Source organism: Ornithorhynchus anatinus, chromosome X1 (assembly GCF_004115215.2).
Source record: "Ornithorhynchus anatinus isolate Pmale09 chromosome X1, mOrnAna1.pri.v4, whole genome shotgun sequence".
Taxonomy (NCBI): domain Eukaryota; kingdom Metazoa; phylum Chordata; class Mammalia; order Monotremata; family Ornithorhynchidae; genus Ornithorhynchus; species Ornithorhynchus anatinus.
Window position 1 is genome coordinate 71,625,896 of NC_041749.1, and position 14,544 is coordinate 71,640,439.

Sequence of the window (14,544 nt, forward strand, 5' to 3'; positions counted from 1 at the left end):
TCACCGCTTATATTTTAGGAGCATCAGACATGTCTTTCTTTTATTCAATAAGAGAAATACTATGTTGATACTATGTTGGGAAAAGGAAATGCTAATGTTTAGCTTTCCAATCTCATGTGGTTCAGTAATATAGATCATATGTTAAAAGCTGTTCATTCAATCATATTTATTGAGTGCTTACTCTGTACAGAGCACTGTACTAAGCACTTGAAGAATAGCATCAAGAATGACTTCTCAGACTGTCTGGACAAAACATCTGTCCCTGAAAATGTTGTTCTAGGGAAACAAAAATGGAGGAATGAAAAATGTGTATATGTGTGTATAAGTACACAACACCCCTCCATACACACATACACGTGCGCACACACACACACACACACACAGTATTTCTCCCAACATAGTATTTTTCTTTCAGAATAAAACAAAGATGTTTCATGCTCAGTAACCCCTTAACTACATCAATCAGTGGTATTTATGCACATATATACACACACACACAAGATTCTGAGCTCCTCGAAGACAATTTTCTAGTAACTTTATGTCCACTCAAATACTGTGTGTGTCTATGTGTATAGAATTAAGGGACCCCTTGATTTTGTACATTTCAAAGATTTTTCTCCATATTTTTACTAAGACCGGCTGCTAGTTTTATTCTTGTCCAGTTTTCTACCTCCAACACTGCTCCTATCAGTGGATTCTCAATGCCACCACTAAAGCTGTCTTCTCTGTCCAATACTTCAAACAGAAAAAATGCCATTTCAAGGTCAGACCAATGGTTCAACCAACCCAAGATTCTGCCTCTGATACTATTCAATAGTTCATTCAATAGTATTTATTGAGCACTTACTATGTACACAGCACTGTACTAAGCGCTTGGAGTGTACAATTCGGCAACAGACAGAGACAATCCCTGCCCAATAATGGACTCACAGTCTAAATGATACTAGCAATAAGATGTTTGTAGAAACTGTATGAAGTTGCCCCAACTGACATCTACCCTCAACGTAGTGATCAATCACTGGTAATTACTAAGCAGTTACTATGTGCAGAGTACTGTACTTAATGTTCGGGAGACTACAATAGAGTAAGTAAATAACATTTCTGCCCTCAAGGAGCCTATAATATCCAACAAGGGACAGGCATTAAAACGAATTACAGGTTGGGGGATGTAAGGGAGTATAAAGATATGCATAAAAGTGCTGTGGGAGGTGGTGTGAATATACAAGTGCTTAGGGAGTATGGACTGAAGTGAATAGATGACGGGGCTACCTACTTTTTCCTCATCCATGAATATTTCCAAACTCTTCTTGAGCTTACTAGAATTTTCAGCTTGCATTACTTTCTAAGTAACAAAGTGCATTTGCTTGCTACTTGCTGGGTGACTATATGCTTCCTTTTACTTGTTCTGAACTCATCATCGTCAAGTTTCAACAGGGATCCCCTATCCTTGTGATGTGGGAATTGGTGAACAATAATTTTGTATTTGCCTTATCCCAAATAATTTAGAAGACTTGAATCGTGCCCCCTCTCATCCTTAATCTTTCCAGTCACAGGAGTCTTAATCATTTCTCGCTCTCCTCATAAAGAAGCACTGATATCCACAGGACCATCACAGTGGCTCTTCTTTGGTTCTAGTCTGACTTTCCAAATGTAGTAATAGAATTGCACATGGCATTCCTGGACATTCACATGATGAGACACTTAGGCCTGTTGCTTTGAATCTATTTTGCAGGGCCCTGGAACCATATGCAACAGGTAATAATTGTGGTATTTGTTAAGCACTTATTATGTGCCAAGCACTGTATTGGGAGCTGGAGTAGATACAAAGTAATCAGTTCCCACATGGGGCTCACACTCTAAGTAGAAGGGACAACAGGTTTTGAATCCCCATTTTGCAGACGAGGGGGTTGAGGCACAGAGAAGCAAAGTGACTTCTGGGTTCCAGACTAAGCCTGACTGGTTATTATGAATTGAGAATCAAAATAAAGTTCTGTTACACACCTCAAATATTTCAGAAGGTACATTTTATAATAATAATAATTATGGCATTTGTTAAGTGCTTACTATGTGCCAAGGTCACATGGTAGATATGTGGTACAGCCAAGATTAGAACCTCTGACTATACTCTTTCCATTAGGCCATGAAGCTTCTGTGATCACCATTTTTCAATTTTAAAAAATAATATTCATTGATATTTGATCAGGAACTTGACAGGGATCGTGCCCAAGTTGATTATCTTGTATCTCATCTAGAGCTTCAGCACATAGTAAGTACTTAATAGCATAATTACAATTATGTTATTGATGCTGAATACTTAGTTTCATAAGGAAAATCCAGTAAACATTTGTATTTTAAATAGATCTCAAGTAATACAAAATGCTCAAACATCAAATGAGAATAATCTCATTTGCTTTTGACCAAGCCAGCCAGTCTAAAGTGAAAGAAAAAATATCACTTAAGATTAACCAAACTCTTTTAACTGCATGGAGCCATGGATGCTCTGGGGGAATTCTTTCTTACCCCCAATACAAATGCTATGTGGCTGGCTATTGGTAAATCAAAAGAATGAGAAGCAAAGGGCTTTTCAAACTGTTCTCTTGAGCTGTTGAGTACAACTTCTTTAAAGTCTCCCACTGAAGTAGATTTAAAAAACTGATTTTCCTCAACAAGAGTGTTAAATTCAGCTGAACCTCTTTCCCACATCCTCCCCTTAGCCTGGAACTCCCTCCCCGTCCATATATGCTAGACCAGCGCTCTCTCTCTCTCTCTCTACCCTCAAAGCATTAACAAGATTACATCTCCTCCAAGAGGCCTTCTTTCCCCTGGCTCGCTCTCCCTTCTACATCATCTATGTACTTGGCTCTTTGACTTTAGACATTTGACATTCACCCCAAACCCAACCCTACAGTACTTATGTACATATCTTTGAATTAATATTATAAATGACTTATTTATTCATATTAATTACTCTCTCCCCCTCTAGACTATAAGTTTGTTATAGACAGTGACTGTATCTGCAAATTCCGCTCCATTGTAATCTCCCAAGCTCTTAGTATAGTGCTCAGCACACAGTAAGTGCTCAAGAAATACCCCTGATTAATTCTCCCACTACATCTCAATTTGCACTCTGTTTCTCTCTGACTAAAGTACTCATCGTGCCTCCTTTTCATGTCTAATCTCTCCTGCGGCCCTTTCCCTTCAAGCCTGTCTGGAAATTCTTCCCCCTTTATTGCCAATAGGTCAGAGCTCTTCCCATTTCAAAACCCTTCGGAAATCACATCTCCTCTTGGGGGGCTTCTCCCCATTAATTTCTCTTCTCCACATCCTATCTCATCCTAACTGCCATTTCAGGACTTCTGCTCCAAATACCCTGTAGCACTTGAGTACATATTGTCTTTCTATCAGTAAATGATTTTTGTGTCTTCTCCTCTTTTGGGAGGATTTTGAAATGTGAACAACTTTTGGCTAAATTAACAAGCAAGCACATTGTGATAATTATAATTTTCTGGTCAGGTGGGTTTCTCCCAACCCCTCCTCGACCCCATGCCCCCTGCCTGAACACCAAATGCATGGTCTGATGGGTCAGGGTGGAGGTTGACTTGGGCGTGTGCAGTCTTGTGTGTTACCCAACTGTGCTGAGGGGTATCTCTACAATTGGGGGCGAATGGGGAGGCTCTCCTGCCACCCTGCTTTTTCCCCTCACCACCCACCCTCTGCCCCACAGCTGCCTTCCCTATGGAGAGAGTAAGCCAAAGAGTGAAACATGTAAAGAAGGAATGGGAGGGGAGGCACACCAGGAAATACCTCTTGCAGGAATACAACCTCTGCGTTAAAGGAGAACTGGATGTACACAGCTCCAAAAATGTCTGTCCTGTCTTTATGGTAGAATCTCACTAACGTTAGGTTGGCCCAAAAAATGGGTTTGCCCTGTGCATATATAGACAAAACCCCAAATTTTCTACACTTGTCCCTAGCCAAAAAAGGTATTGTTTTACGGTTTCATGGCAACCTTACCTTATAGTGGGTTTTTTCCCTAATTATTTTTTCAGCACCAGTTCTTCTCCAAAGGGGTTTTTTCTGCTCTTCACAAGCTTCTTTTTGCTTCTTCTTTAAAGCAACCTGTTCATCTTCATTAGGGGGGGTAAAATGTGTACAGGTATGAAATGTTAATTCATATATGATAAAACATAATTTTCTGAATAAATAAGTTATCTTTTTATAGAAATTTACAGTCATGTACTGAGAATTTGGAATGATGAGGGACTGACTTCAGTAGCAAGGGATCTATTAAAGACTAATTACCAAGACAAAACTGTTTTCCATATTGCATAAATTGTTATATGAAATGTAGACCATTTGAGTGCAGGACTTGGGAGACTGCAGTGCCAGTATGAGGTGCAATTTCAAATTCCCTCTTACCTTTCTTTTCCTTCTCCCCCCATTTTTTCCTTCTCTTTTCTCCTTCCTTTATTACTGGATGACATTTGTGTATGAGCCATGTGATATTCCCACCTGCTATTATGCAAAATTGTGCAAAAAGTGGAACAATTTTGCAAGTAAATACAGAAGCAACTGGGCTACAGCATATAAACCTTAAAGATCCTCTGCCTATGACTCCAGTAGGATTTACATAAAGAGAAGCAGCATGGCCTAGTGGAAAGAGGCTGGGCCTGGGAGTCAGAGGACCTGGGTTCTAATGCTGGTTTCTCCAATTGCCTGCTGTGTGACCTTGGGCAAGTCACTTCACTTCTCTGTGACTCAGTTTCCTCATCTGTAAAATGGGGATTGAATACCAATTCTCCCTCCTACTTAGACTGTGAGCCCCATGTGGGACAGGGACTGTGACCAACCTGATTAACTTATATTAATTACTTGAACCAGTTCTCTCCTAGCAGGGGCAGAGAACTTCTAATGATCAAATCAGAAGTTTGCTGAATTTGTTGTTATATTTTAATAAGAATGAAAATTTACAATGGTGACATGACTATTAGCTTCCAAACCTTCCCTATAGTACACCCATCACCTACCTGCCCTCTTTGATTCTATACCACTCTATTCAGGCCCCTTTTCGTCATTTCTGCCTGTGGCCCTCCAAACTCACTCCCTCTCAGAACATTACCTCCTCTTGTGTTCTTCTTACCAGTCTCCTGTCGGTTACTGAGGCAATAACTGAATCGTTGAAACCCAAAAGGGGCTCAAAGGCTGGGTGAAAGAATACCAATCAATCGTATTTATTGAGCTCTTCTTGTATGCAGAGCACCATACTATGAGCTTGGGAAAATATAACAGAGTTGGTAGACATGTCCCTTGCCCACAACGAAGTAAACCTTGCTTAAAACTTACTCCGCTACATTCATCATTCAATTGTATTTATTGAGCGCTTACTGCGTGCAGAGCGGTGTACTAAGCTACATCCAGGCCCTAAACTGAAAGTAGTCATGCTGTTACCTCACCAGCTGGGATGTAGCCATGCTAGATTTAGTGCTGAGAGATTAGGAGCCGTGCCAGGCCAAACTAGAAGTGACAGCACTGATAAGATAGTTAAGGCTCACCTCTAGCTTCCGCCCTAAGAATTAATGCTACTGCAGCACTGAAACAGATGATTAAGTTAGTCCAGTATGAAGTTGTTTCTGTGCACTTGCTTAACCTTAGGTTTGACACAATTCTGGCCTGGAACGTTACAAAATACATTTTAGACTTCCCTTTACTACAAAACTCTATCGAGCTGCTAATCTTTATTCACCCACTCTTTTTACGGGTAGAAATCAACACTACAGAATTGTGAATAAAGATGTAAAATATGTACCTAGCTCCTTTCTCCACTGGAATTTCTTTGCTTCCAACAAGCTTCTATTTCTCTCTCTTTCCCCCAGGGTACTGAATATGTCAGCTGGTTTCCATACATTCTTTCTAAGAAAAGAAAAAAGAAAATTCATCTATTTTAATATACCCCTAAAGCCTGCAAGGAGATACAATAACAATAATACTGATAGCTTGAATTTACATAGCACTTTCAAATGAATCATCTAATTTTTTCTTACAACTTCTTTGGGGATTCATGAGGGTATTTTACAGGCAAGAAAAATGAAGCACAAAGAGGTTAAGTAACTTGCCCATGGGGGTCACAAGGCAGGTCAGCATTAGAGTTGGGACTAGAACCCAAGTCTCCTGACTCCTATTCTGCTATACTATGCTGTTTCCCTTAATATTAGAGTTTCACATTACTTTATGTATTCAGTTTCCTCATCTGTAAAATGGGAATTGAATATCTGTTCTCCCTCCCCCTTAGACTGTGAGATGGGATGTGGCACTGTGTCTGATCTGATTGTATGGCATCTACCCCAGCATATAGCACAGTGCTAGACACATAGAAAGCACACAAGAAATACCAAAATTGTTATTACTATTGTTAGAGGAAATACTTAGCATGCATATAAAGGAAAAAAAAAGGACTTTATAGCAATTTTGGAAATAATACGAAAGAGCTACATACTTGGCAACTATATGCTCAGGTTGTTCAGATATTTGTTTTTTACTTAAAACAGAGTTATTGTCATTGACATCAGATGAGACATCCTCAGCTTTTTGGAACAATCCCATAATGTTCTCGCTTGACTTGTTCGTGGCAGTGCTATGACATAGGTTACTTTCACCTGGGGGGTAAAAAATGCAGCTTTATAGACAATCACTCATTCTAATACTCACTTGATAATTTTACATTAAACTACTTGATTCATTTGTTCACCATTCTGTTTTTAAGAATAATTCCAAGAACCTTTCGAATATTCCCATCATTTCACCAAAAAGAGACAGTTCCTAATTAAGGAAGCAGTGTGACCTAATGAAAAGAGCGTGGGGCCCTGGGAGCTGGAGGACCGGGGTTCTAATCCCAGCTTGGCCGCTCGACTGCTGTGTAACTCTGGGTAAGTCTCTTCTTTGTAAAATGTGGATTAAATTCTATTCTCTCCTACCTAGGTGTAAGCCCCATGTGGGACAGGGACTGTATCCAACCTAACCTTGTATCTACGCCAGCGCTTGGCACAAAGTAAACACTTAAACACCATAATTACTATTATCATTTTTCTACAAAAACATTCAGGACATGTCACCCTCCATCCCCCCTGAAAAACCCTCCAGTGGTTGCCCATCCACCTCCATATCAAACAAAAAACTCCTCCCCATTGACTTTAAAGCACTCCATCACCTCACCCCCTCCTACCTCACTTCTCTACTTCTACAACCCAGCCTGCACACTTTGTTCCTCGAGTGCTAACTTTCTCACTGTGCCTTGATCTTGCCTGTCTCGCTGCTGACCCCCAGCCCACATCCTGCCTCTGGCCTGGAATGCCCTTCCTCCTCAAATCTGACAATTACTCTCTCCCCCGCCAAAACCTTATTGAAGGCACAGCTCCTCCAAGGGGTCTTCCCAGACTAAGCCTCACTTTTCCTCATCTCCCACTCCCTTCTGAGTCACCCTGACTTGCTCCCCAGCCCCACAGCACTTATGTACATATCTGTAGTTTTATTTAATTGCATTGATGTCTCTTTCCCCCCGCCCCCCGTCTCCGTCCCCCGTCCCCATCCCCAGGACTGTAAGCTCGTTGTGGGCAGGGAATGTCACTGTTTATTGTTGTATTGTACTTTCCCAAGAGCTTAATACAGTGCTCTGCACACAGTAAGCACTCAACAAATACAACTGAATGAACTGAATGAATGAATGAATGAATATTATGTTTCAAAAATGACTCATTGCTGTAATGTGCCAATTTAATATCCGAGGTGATTCTCAATCATCTATGTGCAGATTTGTCCGTTCTCGACTTGGGTCTTGGTGCTTCACACTTTCTCATGTTCTGCCATAAGAATATAAAAAACATCATACTGGGTTTCTCCCCCTCAGCCTCACAGCACCTTATGCACATATCCATAATTTAATGTCTGTCTCTGCCTCTGCTTGTGGGCAGGGAACATGTCTACCACTTCTCTTACACTGTACTCTCCCAGGAGCTTAATACAGTTCTCTGCACGCAGCAAGCACTCAATAAATACGATTGACCGTAAGAGACCAAAGGCAGAGAGATCAGCAAGGCAGCAGATGCAGTAGTCAAGCCAGGATATAAGGCAGAGCTTTTCCGTGTAACAGGCTAAAAATTCTAATTAAGCCTGAATTTCCCTTTTCTTTTCCTGAGAAAGAAGAGAGGAAAGAAGGAAAGTGGAAAGGAAAGAAAAGAGATGTCAACTCTCTGGCTTCTCCAGCCTGGAAGAGCCTGGAAAGAGCTAGCAAGAACTCAGCTAGCATCAATTCCATTCAGGGAAAAGGGGAAGCCAGGAGAGTTCTGAGATGTCAGGGAGAATGGGGAGAACAGAACCAGGCCATTAGAAGGCCATTGCCTGAAAGCTGCAGCCTCCGATCACATCCTTGTTTGTACCAATAGAAAACTTGAAAAAGCTGCAGAGATGCTACACCTAAACTGCCACTGCTTCAAACATACTGCCAAACACGCTCACAAACAGGGATAGGCAGATTCACAGGCAGCTTGAAATGGAATTTACTGGGCCAAAGCCAACACTGCCAGCATCTATGACATGTCAAAACAAATCACAGAAAAAAGAGACAAGTAGACAGATACACAGAGAAATTGTCACAACACATGAAAACACAGAGAACTGGGAGAAGAGAAACTCTAGCATCCCCTTTTCCTTGACCACTCTGGAAAGGGGCACAGACGAGAGGGTGGACAGGGAGGATCTGGTGGTGAATTTTTTAGAACCCCTGCCCAACTTATGTACTGTACTTTGAAGACGCAAGGGAGCTTGAAAGCCAAATAATAATAATTCATTCAATCGTATTTATTGAGCACTTACAGTGTGCAGAGCACTTTTGTTTTGTTTTGTTGTCTGTCTCCCCCGTTTAGACTGTGAGCCCGTTGTTGGGCAGGGATTGTCTCTATCTGTTGCTGAATTGTACATTCCAAGCGCTTAGTACAGTGCTCTGCACACAGTAAGTGCTCAATAAATATGATTGAATGTACCAAGTGCATAAGAAAGCATAGATCTCTCTGCTTTTACACTTTAATTTGTATACATTATTTCGTTGCCTCTCTCCCTTCCCTACTCTGAAGACCTACCCACCTGAATTCTGGTGCTTTGTGACTGTGAGTATGTGTGTCATAATGTGTGTAAATCAACTGGTGTTTTCAATTGCTCAGATGACACCGCCTGATCACTAGCATGGATAACTGGGGACTTATATTTTGGGGGGTACTGCGTTCCCTCTGTCTTCAGAAATTTGAAATGCTAAAAAAGGAAATACTATCTAAAGGAAACTGGCCAATCTTCCAAATGTTTCGATTTCCCAAAATATAGCCATACCCATTCCATAAGATACAATGACAAAATGTCCAATTCACAAAGGGATCGGAAATAAAATGAGTGATGAATGTGCTCACCAAAATCAGCTCATTTAATTCTCCTTCTAAAGTGAAAATAACGCAATGGTCATAGAAGCTGAAAGCTTGGGAAATTTTAGAATTTACAGCTCTTTTTCTAAGTTTAAAGTCATTTTGTCATTTCGAGATCTGCAAAAAGGCTCAACAGATAATTCAAACAAAACAGACTAAGCTTCATTTTTAAATACACAAAATGGAAATTTATAGAAAATCAAAACATTTATATTTTCCCCAAATTAAAATTCATTAGGCTGCAGTAAATATCTTACTTGTTTCTTCTTTCTTTTCATCCTCAACCTGGGAAATAGGCCTGGTTCCTTGGCTTACAGTCGTCAAAATCTGTTGAAGTTGCTCTTGTGTTAGACACACCAAACTGCTTCTAAGATCTTCAGCTGTGATGCTTTTTTGAGGCTTCTGTTTAGGTACTGCTGGCTTTTTTGTATTTTTGGGCTTCTGTACGTCTACATATTCAGACAAGTTATCTTTCTGGATATGAAGATACTCTCTATTTGCACATTCCTTATATAAATCCTTGGTTGAAGAGAGAGCTGCACTGGTGTTTTCTGCTTTTGCTAGGAATGTGTCTGATCCAGCTCTCTTTGGGGAAAGCTTTTCATGCTTAACATAGGTAGTGTTTGTTACTTTGAGGACATTTTCGGGCAATTTTGTTCTTGAAGGGGGTTTTGCAGTCTTGCTCTTATTTTCCATCTGTTAAAACAATGCAATTATTTCTTATGTAATAGCCCATAATATTCTTCTTTCTTTTCTCCTGTTCTTTTAAATCCCTTATGCTATTTGGTAAACTGTTTTAAAGATTGTTTGCCTTTTTGATAATGATTCTTAACCCTTTGCCTGATTAAGTGTTAAATGGAAGAACCATGGTCCTGGATTTTAGGGATTAGCAACCTGAACAAACATAGCTCAGGCTAGGTACTAGCATACCAATTTATATAGGGGGGGGTAAAAAAAGCAAATCTTCAAATTGCAAATTACACCTAAGCAGTAACAAATTTATCAATACTGAATGTGTACCCATTCCAATTAAAAATTAACATTTCAAAAGTACTTGGAAACATCAATCTAGGTAAAATTAACTCTTTATCTTAGACATCAATCTGAATTGATCTTAATTCTGTGTCCTTAATGTTCTGCCTGATTTCACACTAGCAGTTGGCCTCATATGTGGGAGAATCAATCATTTATGGAAATGTTAAATTGGTCATAAAAATTAGCACTGGCCCCAGTCTGAGGGCCTAAAAGCATTCAAGAGGAAAGAAAGTAACAATTTAAATTTAAAATAATTTACAGGAGTAACATGTCATTTCCTTCCACTACTCATTTTCCCTGCTATCAGACACATCAACACTTTTAAAAGTCATCGTGAGGGAAGGGCTGTGAAGATTCTGTGGGGTTTCTTTTTTTGTCTTTTCACAAGACTATTTTAAACTAAGCGCTCTTGAATTTTCTTTGTCATCTATCCATAAACTAAAGTAGTGGATCATTTTTACCATAGGGCACATATTGTTTACCCCCAAGTTTGGAAATCAGAATGCTTAAAGGTGCTCTTCATCTTCCTTGAGAATGGCTTAAAAGAAAAACTTTTACATTTCATGGTGGGGGGGGAGGGAGGAGGGAGGTAATTCTAGACAAAGCATATTGTTTTTATGGAAAATAATCCTGGGGCACCACCCCAAGTTTGCACAAGTTAGCAGAGAAGCAGCATGGCTCAGTGGAAAGAGCCCGGGCTTTGGAGTCAGAGGTCATGAGTTCGAATCCCGGCTCTGCCACTTGGCAGCTGTGTGACTGTGGGCAAGTCACTTCACTTCTCTGGGCCTCAGTTCCCTCATCTGTAAAATGGGGATGAAGACTGTGAGCCCCACGTGGGACAACCTGATTCCCCTTTGTCTACCCCAGCGCTTAGAACAGTGCTCTGCACATAGTAAGCGCTTAACAAAAAAAATACCAACACATCTTCCCTTCTCTTTCAGTGAACAGAGAGAAGTGTGAGGTTAAAGTCACAGGGATTTTAATTTTCTGCATAAAGTGGGACCTAAACTAAGCATGTGTTGAACATGCTAGCTCAGATGTGAAGGTACAAGTATCTAAGGTGAGCAAGAACAACTGGGAATTCATGCAAGATGGGCTGACCAGTTTGGCCGGGACAGTCCCAAACCCAGCACATTCAGGACGTTCATATATTTTTCTGAAATTGTCCCCACAATGCAAGACATGGGGTAAGTTATACAGAACTATTTCCTGATGGTGAATGTTGTGGACCATTGAAATTGGGTACTCTCTTTCCCTGGAGAAGATTTAAAAAATAGAATAGATTTTATTTATTCTGGGATGATTTGAGTGTTTTCCAGCCCAAGAGGCAAGAGCAAGAATTGGATAACCTGTCAAAGTCACTCCTAGCTCAACATTTCTACAATTATGACACCTCTGGATATTTAAAGCACTCCTGCATTTTAAATGCTGTACATACCTCATAACTCACAAAGCAGAAAAAAAAATGATGTTGCTATTCTGCTTACCTTTGCTGTTTTTGATTTATGATCTACGAAAAAGGAAAACATATTTAATAGAGCTATCAGTATAAAAAAGCATACCGGTTCACTTCATAATACGGCACCATCAAAAGTTGGCAGAAGAAGGTTAGAGAAGTTAAAATTATGAAAGGACAAGGTATCATTGAATGCAAGGTCTTTATAATTGGGAAATGACAGAAGGTAGTCAGAAGCAGCGTGGCTCAGTGGAAAGAGCCTGGGCTTGGGAGTCAGAGGTCATGGGTTCTAATCCCGGCTCTACCACTTGTCAGCTGTGTGACTTTGGGCAGGTCACTTAACTTCTCGGGGCCTCAGTTCTCTCATCTGTAAAATGGGGATTAAGACTGTGAGCCCCACGTGGGACAACCTGATGACTTTGTATCTGCCCCAGCACTTAGAACAGTGCTTTGCACATAGTAAGCGCTTAACAAATACCACCATTATTACTAACAAACATGCTGCAAATTCACATTTTTCCTAAAAATAATATACTAGGAAATAGATCCAACAACTCAACAGCAAGTAAAGTCTTCTGCAAGCTAAAAATCTGTATACAATTTAAATGGGAAAATACAACATGCAGTGATTCTATTCTTCTACCTTCAGAAAACATAAAAGTGAACAATTTCAAGTTAACCCAAAGTCATCAAGGTTCATAATAATATACCCCATACCACATAGAGCCAAAACTAGCTTGGTTCGTCCATCCAGCGATTCTGTTTCAAGCTTTAAACCATCTCTGTGAAATAGAAGAAAAAGGCTCTAGTTCATCATTACATTTTTTTGTTCTGGAATATGTAGGCCCAGTTGCCGCTTTTGCAAGTGGATTCCAAAAAGTCATCCAAGTCATAAAACTAACCCCATTTTTGAAAACATATATAATATTCATTCCTTCGAGCGTATTTATTGAGTGCTGTGTGCAAAGCACTGTACTAAGCGCTCGGGAGAAGACAATATAACAACAAACACATTCCTGCCCAAGAGCTCACAGGCTAGAGGGGGAATAGCAGTCTAAAATTCAAAATACTACTCCAAAGGGGAAACGTTTTCTGAAACTGCCTTATAATGTAGCTTAAGAAGACCACCTGGATTTACCGTCCTCTAATAAAGAGGAGCCGATCGCTCATTCGACGCCCCAACAACGCCCCCTGAAACCATCTCGGTAAATTCGAAGGCAAAGAGCCTTATCTGCTCAGGTCTTTTTTCCTTTTTCAAACTGTAAAATTTAGTGAAGTCCACTCCTTATCCACCCTCTCGGGGTCGCACCTGGAGAGTTTCCAGTCCTCTATCAGTGTCGGCGACGGCAGGGAGAGTCAAGCAGAGGCCTAATCCATTCCATTCCTAGCTTGGCGGTGGCTAGCGAGTGGAAAGCAATCCGCTACAAGTCAAAATTCACCCGTTTTGGGCAGCAGAGGCACGGGAGAGAGTCGAGGGTGCAGACTCAAGTTTACTTGGTAATGGCAATGGTAAACCATTACTTGGCAAAACATTATTTGGCAATGGTAAACCAGTTGTATTTTTACCAAGAACACTCTATGGATACACTACTAGAAGGACTGCAGATGGAGGTGGGCCCTTCCGGGAGAGATCTGTCCATGGCGTTGCTATGGGTCGGACACGACTCGACAGCCTAAGACAACAGCAACTCCGCATCACTCTAGGTAGACTATCTGGTTGTTTTTTTTCTCTTCATTCATTCATTCAATCGTATTTTTTGAGCCCTCACTATGTTCCCTTCTCTTAGCAGGGCATAATAATAATACTAACGATGGTACCTGTTAAGCGCTTACTAGGTGCCAAGCACTGTTCTAAGCGCTGATGGTGCTAATATTATTATTATATTGCCCTACCAATATCCGCTGCTCTGATTGGCGGATAATATTAATAATAATAATTATTACCCTGCGATTCCTCACTCCCTAATCCTCCCGGCCTTCGAAAGGGGAGTCCGGAGGGGGGGGGGGTTAGAAAGCGGGACGGAGCGGGGAAAAGTGGGAAAGGGGCGGAGCTAGAAGACGGGACGGGGCGGGGAAAAGTGGAAAAGGGGTTAGAAAACGGCGTCGGGGAGGGAAGGGGGGCATGCGGGCCAGCGACTCCTCCTTTCCCGCTCTCCTCCACTCTTCCTCCCGCCCCAGCCTAAAAGAGCCGAGAGCGAAGGAGGTCACACCACGTTGCCCGGCGCTCTTTCCGTGAGCCTTGAACAAAGGAGTCCCTCCACTCCGAGCCCCAAACGGCCGAAAAAATCGATACGCCGCCCCTCCCCGCCCTTCCCTCACTTACCCTAAATTCATGGCCCTCCCCCCGCCCAAAGTCTCCGGCCCCCGGCGGCCCCGTGTGTACAACGGTTACCTCAGCGGCGCAGTAAACTGCAAGGAGACGGGCTGGCGGGCCCTCAGTCCCCTCGGTACTCTCCGCCAATCAGAGCAGTGGATATTGGGAGGGCGTTCAGTCCGGCCGTCACAGTGTCGCAATCAGAATCCGTCCACGTCGCGGGGTAGGGGGCTCCCGGATTTTAAATGACAATACAATTTGCTCTTTCTTTGTTTTGG

At 41.4% G+C, this 14,544-nt stretch overlaps 1 protein-coding gene across 9 annotated transcripts in view; it reads right to left on the reverse strand.

Annotated features, from left to right (window-relative positions):
• The window catches only part of CCDC66 (coiled-coil domain containing 66), a 57,646-nt gene extending 43,102 nt beyond the window's left edge, over window positions 1-14,544 (reverse strand). For 4 of the 9 annotated variants that reach the window (XM_029051192.1, XM_029051186.1, XM_039910226.1 and 1 more), the window contains exons 1-7: window positions 14,276-14,300; window positions 12,670-12,734; window positions 11,984-12,006; window positions 9,719-10,157; window positions 6,494-6,653; window positions 5,807-5,910; window positions 4,015-4,127 (exon numbers count right to left, since the gene is read on the reverse strand). In XM_029051192.1, coding sequence (XP_028907025.1) covers window positions 4,015-4,127; window positions 5,807-5,910; window positions 6,494-6,653; window positions 9,719-10,157; window positions 11,984-12,006; window positions 12,670-12,734; window positions 14,276-14,286 — 915 coding nt within the window. In that variant the 5' untranslated portion in view covers window positions 14,287-14,300. Of the gene's footprint in view, window positions 1-4,014; window positions 4,128-5,806; window positions 5,911-6,493; window positions 6,654-9,718; window positions 10,158-11,934; window positions 12,007-12,669; window positions 12,735-13,261; window positions 13,280-14,275; window positions 14,301-14,344 lie in introns of those variants that run through there. The other 5 variants (XM_039910221.1, XM_039910225.1, XM_039910222.1 and 2 more) reach the window with 5 other exon arrangements.